Raw genomic sequence first — 17,261 nt, 5'->3', positions numbered from 1 at the left:
AATATAACTTTAGTCCCTGACTTGGACGCGAATTTCCTCCTGGACGAATCGAAAGGGGAACCCTGACTGATCATTTTGATAGTAAGCAGTGGGCAGCTAGTCTCCCGGGATGTCGAGCTGGCTCCGAAAACCCCTGGATAAAAGTGCAGGGGTGGAGGACAAGATGGCGGCGGAGGCCACGCTAATCCAGGAAATCACCAGAGCAGTCTCCGCCGCACTGAATGATCAGTTGCGGAAACTACAGTCTTCCCTAGACGAACTCCATGATAAGTGGGCAAATGATCAGACGTGATTGGCGACTGTGGAAGCCCGTGCAAATCAACAAGATGAGAGACTGGAGGAGGCTAACCAGGCCATGGCGGCTTTGCACGCTAAGACTCAAGATCTGGAAGTTAAGGTGGACGAACTTGAGAACCATGCACGGAGGAATAACATTCGGGTGGTGGGTCTTCCGGAGACACTTTAGTCGGATACATTACACCATTGGTTTGAGAGATGGTTGTCCACCATGCTTGAGGTGGAGGGGGTGGGTGGGCCCATTGTGGTGGAGAGGGCCCACCGGTTGGGCCCGCAAGCAGAGCTGAATCGGAGACCCCGCCAAGCAATAGCCAGATATCTCAACTTTATGGATAACACTAGAATACTTCAAACTTACCGAAAAAAAAAAAGGTGCTCCTCTATGAAGGACATAAGATTTTGCTCTACCTGGACTTTTCAGCTAGGGTTCTTGCAGCGCGTAGGTAAATGACGCCCTATTGTACGCAATTGTTTTAGAAAGGAATTCGCTTCTCTCTTCAATTCCCCGCCAAGTTGCGGGTTTTTCATCACAGAGCAACCCAGACTTTCACTAACAAGGAGGATGCACGTGGCTTTGTCGAAGGCCTGTGAATGACGCAATCGGTTGCAGACTTTATCTTTGGTGACTATAGGGCCTGTTGTATATGTGTGGGCAACCTCCAGGCGGAGTCATCTAGTGCACTACTTCTTCTTCTTGCGGACTCTTTTGAACTGTCGCAGACTCTCTGGAGCCCCGGAGCTCTCCGTTCACCCTGGTACCTGTCAACACACAGGTGGCAGAAACCGGATAAGCAGGGATGACCTGGGGCTTTGGGTATCGAGGATAACATTGAGAATGGGATGGGGGGTTTGCATGGTAAGGTGTGAATGTGTGTGTGTCTGTTGGTGTGCCATACATGGGGGAACGTTGGCAGGTTCTTGGAGCATTGGCTGAAAAGAGGCCCGTTTTTTACGGGGGGCTTTTTTCTATTACATAGCTTACAGCTCGAAGGGGGGGGGGGGGGGGGGCCCTCTACTGGGAGCCCTTCCTGCTGTATGGAATGGCCAACGCAGCACTTGTAGGGAATGGACTTTTCTGAATGGCTAGTATTGTTCTGGGTACCTTAAATATTGCAGGTTTACATTCCCCTATAAAGCAAAAGAAAATTCTCCAAGAATTAAAACGCAGAGGGGTCACTGTTGCGTTTTTACAGGAGACGCATTTGACCAATGCCGAACAACAAAAATTGAGAAGAGAATGGGTGGACCAAATCTTTTACTCCTCATTCTCCACTAGTCAGCACAGAGAGGCAGTAATAAATGCCAAAACCCTGACTTTCCAGGAGGAGGGCTCTATGGTGGATCCGGAGGGCAGGTATCTGATTGTACAGGGAGTGCTGCAGGGACAGAAAGTTCTGCTGGTAAATGTCTATGCCCCAAACTGTTATTCCCATCAATTTTTCACCCGTCTGGTCTCAAAGCTGTCAGAGTGGGAAGGGTATAGTATTCTCATGGGGGGCGATTTTAATATCACAGATAATTCACAAATTGATTGCAAACCTGCGAAAATGCCGCGGAAGAACCAGGGGGGATATAGGGATCAGTTTTTTATGTAAGGACTTGCAACTCATAGATATCTGGAGGGCTATGCATTTAGATGACGTGGAATTTACGCATTTTTCCCATCCACGTAATCTATATACGCGCCTGGACTACGTGTTACCTCAGGGATCTGTATTGGGACCGGTGCTTTTCAATATATATATATATATATATATATATATAAATGATCTGGAAAGGAATACGACGAGTGAGGTTATCAAATTTGCGGATGATACAAAATTATTCAGAGCAGTTAAATCACAGGCAGACTGTGATACATTACAGGAGGACCTTGCAAGATTGGAAGATTGGGCATCCAAATGGCAGATGAAATTTAATGTGGACAAGTGCAAGGTGCTGCACATAGGGAAAAATTAACCCTTGCTGTAGTTACACGATGTTAGGTTCCATATTAGGAGCTACCACCCAGGAAAAAGATCTAGGCATCATAGTGGATAATACTTTAAAATCGTCGGCTCAGTGTGCTGCAGCCGTCAAAAAAGCAAATAGAATGTTAGGAATTATTAGAAAGGGAATGGTTAATAGAACGGAAAATGTCATAATGCCTCTATATCGCTCCATGGTGAGACCGCACCTTGAATACTGTGTACAATTCTGGTCACCGCATCTCAAAAAAGATATAGTTGCAATGGAGAAGGTACAGAGAAGGGCAACCAAAATGATAAAGGGGATGGAACAGCTCCCCTATGAGGAAAGGCTGAAGAGGTTAGGGCTGTTCAGCTTGGAAAAGAGACGGCTGAGGGGGGATATGATAGAGGTCTTTAAGATCATGAGAGGTCTTGATCGAGTAGATGTGACTCGGTTATTTACACTTTCGAATAATAGAAGGACTAGGGGGCATTCCATGAAGTTAGCAAGTAGCACATTTAAGACTAATCGGAGAAAATTCTTTTTCACTCAACGCACAATAAAGCTCTGGAATTTGTTGCCAGAGAAGGTAGTTAGTGCAGCTAGTGTAGCTGGGTTCAAAAAAGGTTTGGATAAGTTCTTGGAGGAGAAGTCCATTAACGGCTATTAATCAATTATACTTAGGGAATAGCCACTGCTATTAATTGCATCAGTAGCATGGGTTCTTCTTAGTGTTTGGGTAATTGCCAGGTTCTTGTGGCCTGGTTTTTGGCCTCTGTTGGAAACAGGATGCTGGGCTTGATGGACCCTTGGTCTGTCCCAGCATGGCAATTTCTTATGTTCTTATGATGGAGTCACTGTTTGCTAAGGTGGAAAGGAGCTCTATAGAACCACTCTCCCTCTCAGACTATGACTTAGTGGTTTGTCATCTTAATTTGTCATTGGGGGATGGCATGTCCAGGATTTGTGCCCTATTTGAAAGCTCAATGGAAGGATTATTGTGATTTTAATGGTTGGGGGGGGGGTGGGGGGGAAAGAGTAGATGATATTGTTTTCTGGAATACAGCTAAAGCGGTTCTGTGGGGCCATATATTGGCGTATCAGGTCAGCCAAAGACGAAAACTTACCTCCAAAATATTGAAACGTGTATATACTCAAACTCTGAATGACAGCACAAAACAGGAGTTGATGCTTGCCCGTAAGGAACTGAATGCGCTTCTTACCCTTAAGGCCCAACGCCATTTGCTATATTATAAATTTCGGTTGTATCAGTGGGGAAATAAACCGGGGAAATTACTGGCTAAATTGCTTAAAGGTATTCAGGGTCCCCGGGAGTCATTAAATGTTTGAGGGGCAAATCTGGCCTGGCTACTAAGACTGCAAACATACTGCAGGCCTTCACTCATTGTCAAATCTACACGGCTCAACCTTCGGCTTTGGGGCATAGGGAGCCTTTTTTTCCTGATTTGACACTCCCTCAGATCTCTGACGCTGCCAAACAAAAGTTGGATTCGCCTCTCAAACCGGAGGAAGTGACATGGGCTATTAAGCAGTTGTCTCTTGCCAAAATACCAGGACTGGACGGACTAGGCCCTGAATTTTACCATATCCTGGGGCCACATGTGGCTCCCTTTATGGTGGGGCCATGTACCCGGCAGCTCGTAGTAGGGGGCAATTGGATGCAGAACAAAATATGGCTACTATGGTGTTGCTTCCTAAACCTGGTAAGGCCCTGGACAGTCCTGAGGGGTATCAATCAGGAGTCCAAAATTTTGGCCGCAGTCTTGGCGGCTTGCTTAAATGGGGTGCCTCCTGACCTTGTGCATAGGGACCAGACAGGTTTTGTTAAGGGGCGTCTTCTTACCTCTAACCTCTTAAAGGCTTATTGGTATTGCAGTCTCCATTGGGCCAGAATCCGGACGGGGTACTTATTAGTCTGGATGCGGCCAAGGCCTTTGATTGCATGGAGTGACCATATCTACAATGAATTTTGGGTCAATTTGGGCTGGGGGGGGGGGGGGGATTTCACCTCCTGGGCGCGATTATATGCTGCTCCCCAGGCCCAAATTTTGGTTAATGGGGTCCTTTCCCAGTCATTTGCTTTAGGGAGGGGGAACACGTCAGGGTTGCCCTTTATCCCCACTACGTTGTGCGTTGTTCCTGGAGCCCCTAGCGATTAAACTTCGCATGTTACCTGGGTTTCAGGGCATTCAAATTGGCCGCAAACAGGTGAAATTGGGCCTCTATGCGGATGATATGATGCTATTTGTTCGCAACTCGGGAGAGACTCTGGGGGAAATCTTGCAGGACATTGACCATTTTGGCTCCTTCGCAGGCCTCAGTCTCACTCTCACTAAGTCGGAGGTCATGCTGCTGGATGCAGCTCTCCCGCAGCGTTGGGTGGAGTCTTTTCCGCTGAGTTGGGCGACCCAGTCTCTCAAATATTTGGGTATTCATCTTGACGTACAAAACAAGAAGGTCTATGAGTCTAATTTTTTGCCCATCCTGGAGCAAACCAAACGCCAAATGGACCGCTGGCGGGGTCTCCCATTGTCTCTCCTGGGTAGGTGCGCTGTGGTTAAAATGGTAATCTTACCCAAGTTTCTTTATTGTCTCCATTGATACCACTGTGGGTGAGGGAAAAGGAGATGCTTTGCTTTAAATCCATGATAGGCAGCTCTATTTGGGGGGGGGGGGGGGGGGGGGAGGAACGGGCACGCATCAAAAATGATACTTTGAGGCTGGACAAGGAACTGGGGGGCGTGGCCCTACCGGACTCACGACTCTACAATGTTGCCTGCCTACTTTGTCATATCCAGGAGTGGTCCTCTGGCCACCCCTAGTTCGATCCTGAGGAACTGTTGGCTGAATGGACTGCACCGCATTCTCCGCTTAAATCTCCTACATATGCCACTATTTAAAGTTGCTCCTTGTATTTCATCTTCTTTTCGGATGAAGGCTCACTGTAAGGCTTGGCGGTGGTGGCAGACGGCCATCCATCGTAGCTGTCATGTTTCCCCCTATTATCGCTGGTGGACAATAATAACTTTCTCCCTGGCCAAGGGAACAGTGTCTCAGTGGGCAGCTAAGGGTCTATGACTCCTTTGGCAGATGGTGGATGAGGACTGTACTATTTACTCTTTTCAGGAATTGCAGACCCAGTGGAAGCTCCCGTCTATACAGTTTTTCGCATATCTACAGGCCCGCCATTACTGTCATCAAATCTGTGAAGGGGATCCAAGCCAGCTTACTCTGTCGGAAGCGGAAGATTCTATGATCCCCCCCCCCCCCCCACCTGCATTTTAACAAAATCAAAGTTTGGATGTATCAGCTGAAAGCCACCCTACCCGCTTATTCATCTGAAAGTGGACAAAGCCATGGGGCCTGATGGGATTCATCCAAGGATATTGAGGGAGCTCAGAGATGTTCTGGCGGGTCCGCTGTGTGACCTGTTCAATAGATCCCTAGAAACGGGAGTGGTGCCGAGTGATTGGAGAAGAGCGGTGGTGGTCCCGCTTCACAAGAGTGGGAACAGGGAAGAGGCAGGCAACTACAGACCGGTTAGCCTCACTTCGGTGGTGGGAAAAGTAATGGAGTCACTGCTGAAAGAGAGAATAGTGAACTATCTACAGTCTGGAGAATTGATGGACCAGAGGCAGCATGGATTCACCAGGGGAAGATCCTGTCAGACAAATTTGATTGACTTTTTTGACTGGGTAACCAAGGAATTGGATCAAGGAAGAGCACTAGATGTCATCTACTTGGATTTCAGCAAAGCTTTTGATACGGTTCCGCACAGGAGACTGGTGAATAAAACGAGAAGCTTGGGAGTGAGTGCCGAGGTGGTGACCTGGATTTCAAATTGGTTGACAGACAGAAGACAATGTGTGATGGTAAATGGAGCCTTCTCTGAAGAGAGAGCGGTTTTAAGTGGTGTACCGCAAGGATCGGTGTTGGGACCGGTCCTGTTCAATATCTTTGTGAGCGACATTGCGGACGGGATAGAAGGTAAGGTTTGTCTTTTTGCGGATGACACTAAGATCTGCAACAGAGTGGACACGCCGGAAGGAGTGGAGAGAATGAGACGGGATCTAAGGAAACTGGAAGAGTGGTCGAAGATATGGCAGCTGAGATTCAATGCCAAGAAGTGCAAAGTCATGCATATGGGGAGTGGAAATCCGAATGAACTGTACTCGATGGGGGGGGGGGGAAGGCTGATGTGCACGGAGCAGGAGAGGGACCTTGGGGTGATAGTGTCTAATGATGTGAAGACAGCGAAACAATGCGACAAGGCGATAGCAAAAGCCAGAAGAATGCTGGGCTGCATAGAGAGAGGAATATCGAGTAAGAAAAGGGAAGTGATTATTCCCTTGTACAGGTCCTTGGTGAGGCCTCACCTGGAGTACTGTGTTCAGTTCTGGAGACCGTATCTACAAAAAGACAAAGACAAGATGGAAGCAGTACAGAGAAGGGCGACCAGGAAGGTGGAGGATCTTCATCGGATGACGTACGAGGAGAGATTGAAGAATCTAAATATGTACACCCTGGAGGAAAGGAGGAGCAGAGGTGATATGATACAGACTTTCAGATACTTGAAAGGTTTTAATGATCCAAAAACAACGACAAACCTCTTCCGTAGGAAAATAATCAGCAGAACCAGGGGTCACCAAATGTGCCTGATACTTCACTTTCCATGCATATCCAGCATGGTTCTCTGCTTCATCTGCATGGGAGAAAGACTGATACATCACGCATTTCCAGCATAGCTCTCTGCTTCAACGGCAGGGGAAAAAACAAAAACAAAAAAAAAAAAAAAAAAACTGATGCTTCACGCATATCCTGCATAGCTTCAACGACAGGGGTGAAGAAAAAAAGGATTCGCAATCACAAAGCGAGGAGTAGCTGGCTTGTTACGGCGTTTACTACCCCAAACCAAATGTGCCTGATACTTCACTTTCAATGCATATCCAGCATGGCTCTCTGCTTCAACGGCAGGGGAGAAGAAAAAAAAAAAAAAAAACCAACAAGGGCTGTACAACATAGTCTAGGTAAAACAAATAAGCATGGGTGTAGCTTGCTTATCGCGGCGGTTACTGCCCCTACTACCCCTAACTAATCAAGCTAGATATTTCACTTGGATGCAGCTCCATCACTGCTCTCTACATTAATGGTGGGGGTGGAAAGGGAATAGAACAAGGAGCTAAGAGAAACAGATAAGAATGAGAGAAAAAATGTGTGAGGCTTGCTGGGCAGACTGGATGGGCCATTCGGTCTTCTTCTGCAGTTATTTCTATGTTTCTATGTTTTAACTGGCGACTAAGTGGCAGTCTGACTTAGGGGCGCCCGTTCAAGTTGAGCTTTTGAAGCGGGCCTTTTCAGGCGTGGGGAGGCAGTTACCCTCAGTGGCCTTTCGAGAGACTCAATTAAAACTTCATCGCACATACCTCTCCTGTGCCAGGGGGCGTCCAGAGGACTGTGGTCTTCGGATGTGTGTCTCAAATGCGGTACTCACGTGGACAGTGTCACATGTTCTCTGGTTGCCTAAAATTAAGTCATTTTTGGTCGCAAGTTTGGGGTTTGTTGGAGCGGGTCCTGGGATGTTCGATCCCTTGGTCTGGAACACTGTTTTACCTACACTTATTGTAGGAGACCTCCCCAGAGGAGGTCTTCAGTATGTCAGTTTAGCCCTTGTCCTGGCAAAAAAGCAGATTCTACTGACTTGGAATTCGGATCTATCACCTACTACACAAGCTTGGAAGGGCACAATGCAACAAACGGCCCACATGGAACTCCTGCGGCATTGCTCGCATTGCTCTCCGACGGTACTTCAGATTATGGGAATGTACACTTCAATTTCTGTAATTTCTCCTGATCCTGTGTGTGGGACACTGGGGGTGTGTGTGGCGTGACGGTGTATGGGTGTGTTTGGGAGTTGGGGGGGGGGGAGCAATATAATGGGAGAAAAAAGTGAAAAACCCTGGATTGGTAGGCACGTTCTGTATGGTTAAGTGTTGACCTGTTCAAGTTGTTTTTTTATCTTGTTGCTTGTATGACAGTTGGATAATCATGACATGTATGCCTGCATTTATCTTGCCTTGATCCGAATAAAAGATAATATAAAAAAAAAAAAAGTCATAAAATAAAAACATCTATGAGTTGCACTGCAAAATGCATTTTTGTGAAAGCTTATAAGCCCACTCGAATCCTGCTGGAGACATCACAGCAGAGGACAATCATTCCACAGCTGCTCACTGGCGCTCTTGCATTGCCAAACTCTCAACAGCTGTTGGCTCCAGCTCTGGGGTGTATTGTAAAGACGGCAATACAGACAGCTTCCCTGCTGCTAGCAGCAGAAGATTCAGTGCCAAAAAAAGGGATGTGTTTGCAGAGCACGTCAGAAGATGCTTTAACCATTTATTTTCCTGGGCTGTTTTTAAAACACATGCACTGAATTATGAAGAAAAGCCTTAAACTTCAACAGCAGACTCTCCTCTGCACGAGATCAGATGAAGGTTGGACTTAAAATGATACTGCACTCTACTTTACACCTGGTGATGAACAAAACCTCATCTAGCTGTCACTTGTTACAATTTATTATTTTAGTTTAAAACTAGCCATTCCCTGCTCTTTTGTGCAGCTATACACAAGAGTCCGGTGGGTGGGAAAATTACCCAGGTTACCCGTTTATTCAAGTGGCACTTCGCCAGTTAAGTCTGCCACTGAACTTATCTGCCGAAAGCTACCTGGGTAACTTTCGGACTGTGATTTTCCCTGTCAAGCTTACCTGGCCTAGTGCTGAAAATCTGCTGTAGTTGGATATATTTTAGCTGTGTTCCCAGAATATCACTCACTGTCTCCATTTATCCAGCTAAATGACTTACCCTGACTAAATTTTACCAGCAAGAGGGGCAGGGAATTCAAATCGTGGGGTTTGTCCAGCTAACTCAAAAGTTACCCAGGCAAACCCTTTTGAATATCAACCTCACTTTTTCTAAAAGAACTGGTTGTATCAATTTGTACCTTTAAGAAACCTAAGTGCAGCAAGAAAAGAATAAGGAAGCGCTATGCCTTCGCCACTAAGAACTTTTATATTTTGCTATTAAAAACAAAGAGATATCCTGGGGAAAATTTTCAAAGGCAGATACCTGTATAAAACCGGGTTTTATGCATGTAAGTGGCTCTTTGAAAGTAGTCCCGATGGGTATATGCAAAAAAATATGCAGAGAATAAGATTGTGTGTGTACTTTTACATGCCTACTTTCAATTTTCGACAGCATGCGTGTAAATCCACAAGCACAAAAGTTATACCTGCTGGAGAGCAGAAGAAACTTTGTGCGCAGACCACGCACCTCCGCGAAGTTTCCAAGCAGGTGGCTGCACGTACATCTGCTTTGAGAATTCTGGCTGAAATCTGAGGGTTAAGAAGTATCCACAGCCATTTGAAAATGGCTCTCTAAGAAATTAGCGTCTAAGTTGCATTCTCATGTTCAATGCATGCTCTTCAATGGAAACAAACAACTTCTTTCCTATCCGGTATCACACACCGCTGAGATTATTTACAACAGCTTAAAGCGTGCTGGTGCTGAGCAGCGAAAGGCATCATCACGAATGCCAGGCACTTCCGATGCAGAAAAACCGCCTTTTTACAACAATACAATTATGGCTGTAGTTAAGATTTCCAGAAAATAAATATTCTCTGTCACTGGAGCAATCTTTTTTTTTTTTTTAAATAAAAAACTAAGGTATATAGCAAGGATGCCCTTAGGTACCTTTCCTCTTTCCACTTCTTTGGTTGTCATTACAATAACTCGAGAATTCTCCTGGAAAATCATTCTCCAAAAATCATTCACCGTGGTCTGCAGGCAGCCCTGAGTAGCAATGTAACGCTTTTTAGGCTTTGAATTGTTGCATTTATTTTCAAACTCAGGCTAAAAAAAAAACAAAACAAAAGAAAAACGTGAATAGACATCCTCATTGCCCACCGTCCTGACACTGCAATTTCTAGATGTGTCGCTTCATCTCCACAAGCCTCTTTTTATTCAGTTTGTTAATACTTTGGCCTCCCTCTTCTCTTTGGGAGCTTTCATGCAATACAAATGCAAGAAGTGTGCCGACAGGCCAACCTACCCAGAGGCACCCACATTCCTGACATGTTATGATTGCAATACATTTCTGTTTGCAGTATGCTTTAATTTTAATCTACAAACATACGTTGGCAGCTTACTTACCATAATAGTATTTGCATTGATATAATCTGAAACAGGCTCATTTGGATCACCATCATGTAAAACAACCCTAGTATGATCAACTAAGAGAAAAAAAATGATAATGTTAAGTGCCTGTAGGATCTTAACTATCCAGCAACTAAAATTCCAAATGTCTTCTCACTAACGGGCCGATACAGAAAACTTTGCAGGAGAGTGGGCGAGCGCCCAGGCCACTCTCCTGGATGCGCAATCCAGTAAATAAACTTATGTAAATGAGGGCCCGCAGTAAAAGGAGGCACTAGGGACACTAGCGTGTCCCTAGCGCTTCCTTTTTGACAGAAGCAGCGGCTGTCAGCGGGTTTGACAGCAGACGCTCAATTTTACCGGTGTGGGTTCTCGAACCCGCTGACAGCCACGGGTTCGGAAAATGGATGCCGGCATAATTGAGAGTCCATCTTCCAACCCACAGGCAGATTTTTAAATTTTTTTTGGGGGGGGGGGGGGGGGGGGGCCTCCGACTTAATATCGCTATGATATTAAGTTGGAGGATGTACAGAAAAGCAGTTTTTTTCTGCTTTTCTGTACACTTCCCTGGTGCCGGCCAAAATTAACGCCTGCCTTTGGCAGGCGTTAATTTTTGAGAGTAAAATGTGCGGCTTGGCTGCACATTTTACTTTCTGAATCGTTCGGGAATAACTAATAGGCCCATCAACATGCATTTGCATGTTGCGGGCGCTATTAGTTTCGGGGGGGCTGTGCGTTTTCGACGCGCTTTTACTCCTTACTGTATAAGGGGTAAAAATAGCACGTTGAAAACGTGCTGCCAAACGCGGGCTAACAGTGCGCTCCGCTGGAGCACATTTTGCTGTAGCGGCCTGTAATGGCTTAAATCTCACACTCTTTAAAAGTGTAAAACCTCTTTCCTTTAAATCGCCAGCAATCTCCCCCCCCCCTTTAAATTAGCATAATTAATGCCATGGTTTAAGGGTGTGCCGGCAGAAAAATGTAGTTGTTTCTTTTCGTTTCAATTTAGTGTGTGCGAATACAAAACAAAAATGCACATCCCTAGTTTCCAAACAATCTGCTCTAATTTGCCTCTTGCAGCTCCAAGGACAATGAGAAATGGCAAGTTAGAGTCTCTGCATACTTGTGAACCAAGCACACCAGTATCTCATGAAACATATTAGTGCAAACCTCTCAAAAAAAAAAAAAAAGTTTCAAGTCAAACTGAAAGGTGAGGAAACACTTCAAGTGAAATTATCACAGGTGGACAACAGAATTCTTAGCTTGCCTTACCCTACTGTGCCAAGCAGAGAAACTGACGTGAACAGAATAAACCCGGGGACATTCTGCTTATGGTGGCACTGCTCCACTAGTACAGATTACTTCAAGAGCAGCATCCACTTGACAACAATGAACATTTAATTACAGCAAGGAGGACAGAGACACAAGAAAAAGTCCAGTACTTACAGGGCAATATATTTTTGTATCGATTTTTGTTTTTGTTTTCTTGTCGCTGCCCCTCTTTACGACTATACAAGAGTTTGCATTCTTGCTGCTGTAAAGTCTAGGTGGAAACAATTGATCAAGGAATAATTTTAGTAAAGCTTGCAATATCTTTGATAGCAGTTTATTACAGACGGTCCAAAGTGATAATTTAAAAACAACTCTCACGTTTTTTTTTGTTTGTTTTTGTCCACAAATTGAAAAATGCATACTTGGAGGTTTTCCTCCTTGTTTTTAAATCCTTCCCTCTCCCAACTGAGCCCAGCTATCGCAGCTACAGCCTTCGGTCCGGAGCCATACACCAGTGCTCCTTCTAGAACTCTTCAACTGTGGTTCCAAAGTCCAAACTCTAGAGGTCATTGTTGAGCAATGGCATGGGCAGAGGCTGTGTGCACTGCCTCCACAGCATCAGCCCTAGCCTCAGCTAACAAATGGTCTTCTACATGCCAGCAAATGAGCAGGCTCCAGATCCATGTTATTTTAAAATTAATTTAATTTTTTGTGGTTTTCATAAACCTATAGAATGACAAATGACCAATAACTATTGGAACAATATTTAGAAATACCCATATAGGTACAAAGTGCACAGGTACTTTACCTATCGACTTGGCACCAGTTCTCAGAAGGTAAGTATGAGCACGCTTTCCCTCCGAGAGCTGCTCTGTGAGAAAGTACCCTCTGAAATTTATCTGATGCGCTGTTTTTTCTTAAAAGTATTTTCTTAGAAGTTTTCTTCACAATCGGGGTAAACAAATAAGCCTGGGGGCAGCTTGCTTAATACGGCGGTTACTACCCTAAACCAATTAAGCCTGATACATCACTTTGAATGCATATATAGCGTTGCTCTCTGCTTCAATGGCAGGGGGAAAAGGAGGAATGAGGAAAAGAGGATTTACATTCAGACAAAATCCAACAAGGCAATGATCCGGGCATGTCTGGGCAAACAAGCATCGGGGTAACTTGCTTGATGCTGTGGTTACTACCCTTATGCTCACCTTTGATGCAACTCCAACATTACTATCTGCATCAATGGCAGGGGATGGCAGGAAACTTGAATCAAACAGTTACCAACAAGGGCCCTGAAATTGGTGGTTGGTGAAACATATGTATGGGAAAATAAGTGTGGGAGCTTGCTGGGCAGACTGGATGGGCCGATTGGTCTTTTTCTGCCGTCATTTCTATGTTTGTGACCCTTCTTAGGGCTGTTCCACAAGATGAACAAATGATCCGAAACCTGGAATGCATTCGTGACCTCAAGATAGTGCAACAGCACCCTTCTGACATCCAGATGTCTCAACTCTCTAGCGTGAGGCACACCCACTTTGACATTTGGAAAGGCCAGGAGTTTCACAGATTGATTCAGGTGAAAAGCCTAGCCAAATTTTGGCAAAAAGGATGGAACCTCCGGATTCGGAGATTCGCGAAAAGGGTTCTCGGCAAGAAAAGGCTTGGATCTCCAAAACTCTCCTAGCTGAACAGATCACCACCAAAAACTACTGCCTTTAAAGACAGATCTTTTAAGGTGGTCTTCTTAAGAGGTTCAAAAAATAGCTTCACACAAGACCCTAAGGACTAAATTAAGGCTCCAGGATGGACACACCGGACGGACTGGGGGATTCAAATGCTTCACCCCCTGAAGGAAAAATGCACCACATCCAGATGCACTGCCAAAGCCGCACCATGAACCCAGCCCCTGAGTCAACCCAAGGCCGCCACCTGCACCTGGAGGGAATTAAAGAACAACCCTTTACCTAAGCCTTTCTGCAAAAAACGCTAGATTTTGCGCCACAGAGGACCGACGAGGGATGATTCCCTGCTCGCGACAGCATGATTGAAAGACCTTCCAAACCCTGACAAGGGTCAAAGAAGTAGAGGTCTTCCAAGCCCGAAGTAGAGTGGTAATCACATCCTCTGGATAACCCTTCTTCCTCAATTGTTGCCTTTCAAAAGCCAGGTCGCAAGACAAAAGCGATCCGCCTGGTTGAAAAATATAGGGCCTTGTCGAAGTAGGTTTGGCCAATGACTTAGCCGTAGAGGATCGTCCACCACAAGGTTGATCAGGTCTGCGAACCAGGGCTGTCTGGGCACTCCGGGGTCAGCAAGATCACCGTCCCGGGATGAACTTCTATCCTCCAGAGAACCTTGCTTATCAGAGGCCATGGAGGGAATGCATAAAGCAGAACATTGTTCAGCCACGGAAGCACCAAGGCGTCGACCCTTACTGCTCTGTGCTCTCTTCTGTGACTGAAGAAACATGGAGCCTTGGCATTCCTCCGAGTCACCATCAAATCCAGATGGGGGGGACCCGATCTGCGAGTGATGAGGGTCATTGCCTCGTCCAAGAGTTCCCACTCTCCTGGGTCCAGCCTTTGTAGACTCAAAGTCCGCTTGTACTTTGTCGGTCCCTGCAATGTGCAATGCTGCTAGCAAGGCTAGATGCTGTTCCACCCAGGACATCAGCTGCTCTACTTCCAAGGCTACCGAACGACTCTTGGTTCCTCCTTGGCGGTTGATATAGGCTACCGTCGTCGCATTGTCGGACAAGATTTACACTGCCCGGTTGTGCACGAGAGGCAGAAAATTCTGCAATACCAGACTTACTGCTCTCATTTCCAACTGATTGATAGACCACTGGGCCTCCTCCTGCAACCACTAGCCCTAGACCGAATGAGACTGGCATCTCCAACCAGAGAGACTGGCATCCGTGGGCACTATATCCACTGAGGCACCTCGAGGTCCACCCCGTGCCTCAAGTGATTTGAAGCAAGCCACCAAGCAAGACTTGCCCTGTCAGAGTCTGCGAGCAGTAGGGGTATCTGGAATTCCTCAGACATCAGATCCCAGCGAGAGAGTAAAGTTCTCTGTAAAGACCTCATATGAGCAAACGCCTATGGAACCAACTCCCGAGTGGACACCATTCAGCCAAGGACCTGCAAATAGTCCCAGACCCTGGGTAGAGGGGCCGCCAAGAGATGTCGAACTTACTGCATTAGCTTGATAATCCGCTCCTCCTGAAGGAAGACCTTCCCCATTCAGGTGTCGAACCACACCCCCAGGAAGCCCAAGACCTGAGGAGGACAAAGATGGCTCTTGGCCTGATTGACGACCCATCCGAGGGACTGCAGAATGTGTAAGACTTGGCTGACCGCCAGCTCACAGAGTTTTTTAGATTTCACCAGAATGAGCCAGTTGTCCAGGTACAGGTGAACCACTACTCAGTCACTTCGAAGGGCTGCCGCGACTACCACCATCACCTTGGTGAAAGTCTGAGGAGCCGTAGCCAGACTGAATGGGAGGGCACGGAACTGGAAGCGCATGCAGAGGATCATGAACTGAAGAAACTTAAGGTGATCCTTATGAATCACTATATGCTTCTGTCAGATACAGGTAAGCCAAGAACTCCCCGCTGCGGACCGCCACAATGATCGATCGCAGGGTCTCCATCCGAAAATGCGGTACTGAGGGCTCTGTTTACCTTTTTCAGGTCCAGGATCAGGTGGAAAGAGCCTTCCTTCTTCGGTGCCACAAAGTAGATGGAATAATGCCCCATATTGCACTCTCCCTGCAGAACAGGAATGATGGCTCAGAGGCCCTCCAGCCTGTGGAGAGTCTGCTGAACAATTTTTTTTTAAAGGGGATCCGCACAGAGAGATCATGAATAGGTCTCGGAGAGGCTGAGCAAATTCTAATGCATAGCCGTGTTCTATGATGCTTAGAACCCACTGGTTGCACGATATCTTGGCCTATTCCTTGAAAAAACAGGGACAGCTGCCTGCCCACAGCTGGGATGGAGGAATAGGCCCCCTGCATCTCATTGGGAAGACTTGGGCCCCTGGCCGATGCCTCCTCGGTCTACGGCCTCGAAAGGAATGAGACCAGGGTTGAGACCTCCGCGAGGCTTGATGCTGGCCCAGAGCAAGGGCTCTGTGCTGTTAGAAGCATCTCTGCCCCCGGAAATGGTCGGAAGAAAGCCTTTAGATGCCTTAGGTTTGTCCTCCAGAAGCTTATGGACTTTGTCGCCCAGAGACTTAATCAACTATAAAGAGTCTCCTTGCCGAGACAGTGGAATCTATCGTCCTGGAGGAGGTACAAAGGAGGTCATATAAAGCATCCTCACCATACGCTACCGCTGCCTCCAAGCGCTCTGCCTACGCTGAGTCCTGAGGCAGTAGGTTCCTGGTAGTCAGCAGCTGCTGCACCCAGCTCAGGCTTGCCCAGAGCATGAAACTGCTACAAACAGCAGCCTGATTGCCAAGGACAGAGACTTCAAATCTCCGCTTGAGATGCGCCCCCAAGCTTCCTGTCCTGGAGATCCTTAAGGGCCGCCGAATCTGCCACTGGAATAGTGGTTCGTTTTGTGACGGCCGACATGGAGGCATCTACCTTTGGAACTTTCAAAAGTCTCAACTTTCAAACATCTCCTGGGGCAAAGGGTAAAGTCTGTCCAAAGCCCGGCCCACTCGCAAGCCCAACTCCGGAGTATCCCACTCTCAGACCAATAATTGCTGAACCATATGATGGAACAGGAAAGTTTTGGCTGGACCTCGCAAACAAGCAGGGACCGGTTCTACCGAATCCTGTGCAGAGACCTCCAGAGGGAGTGCAATTTCTAACTCTTTTAGGACATGCGAAATGAGAGAGTCCAATCCTCTCTGAAGAACAGGCAAACAACCTTTGAGTCGTCTCCCTCCAGGTTAGAAACCTTTTCCGGCTCCTCGTCCACATTGCCCCCTGAGATGGGTGGAAGAACCGAGGCAGGGTCAGGCTGACCTCTGAGGTCCAAGGCACCCTTGGGTAGGGCTCAAGTCTCCCTGGAATACCCCAGGGGCCACGAAGCTTCCAGACCCTAAGAGATCCCTCTGGACTCTAAGAGATCCCTGCGGCTCCAGCTGCTTGGAACCTTCCTGGGAAGATCCTCTGGCCGCCCGAGCGGTAACTCACCGCTTTGCTGCAGCTGGTTAACTAGGTACGATTTGTGAATTAAGAACCCAAAGTATGGAGTAAAAACAGCTGGGCCTCCCACAGCCCCCTCCAGGGGATCAGGATCGACATCAAAAAGATCGGGCAGCAAGTCCTGAGGGCTCTCAGGGTTCGAATAAGCAGGGGAGAGATCCGGCAGGAGATCCCCTCCCCCAGCCATCTCAGTCTGAACTGCTGATTTAAGTTTACAAAATGGCCGTCATTCCCACGCTCAGCGGGAACTGATCGGCTCATGCTTCCTGCCGAGCAGAATGCTTGCCCGCACCTCGGGACTTTGCCGCTGACCCCAAGGCAGCCCCCAAAGATCCTTCCCCACCGGGG

At 47.0% G+C, this 17,261-nt stretch overlaps 1 protein-coding gene across 2 annotated transcripts in view; it reads right to left on the bottom strand.

Annotated features, from left to right (window-relative positions):
* PTPN11 (protein tyrosine phosphatase non-receptor type 11) overlaps positions 1–17,261 on the bottom strand; it is a 90,111-nt gene that overhangs the window by 27,917 nt on the left and 44,933 nt on the right. For both annotated transcript variants that reach the window (XM_029619327.1, XM_029619326.1), the window contains exons 7-9: positions 11,925–12,021; positions 10,476–10,555; positions 10,017–10,175 (exon numbers count right to left, since the gene is read on the bottom strand). In XM_029619327.1, coding sequence (XP_029475187.1) covers positions 10,017–10,175; positions 10,476–10,555; positions 11,925–12,021 — 336 coding nt within the window. The remainder of the gene's footprint in view (positions 1–10,016; positions 10,176–10,475; positions 10,556–11,924; positions 12,022–17,261) is intronic.

Source organism: Rhinatrema bivittatum, chromosome 11 (genome assembly GCF_901001135.1).
Source record: "Rhinatrema bivittatum chromosome 11, aRhiBiv1.1, whole genome shotgun sequence".
Lineage (NCBI taxonomy): Eukaryota > Metazoa > Chordata > Amphibia > Gymnophiona > Rhinatrematidae > Rhinatrema > Rhinatrema bivittatum.
This window is presented reverse-complemented; position numbering and strand designations above follow the sequence as displayed.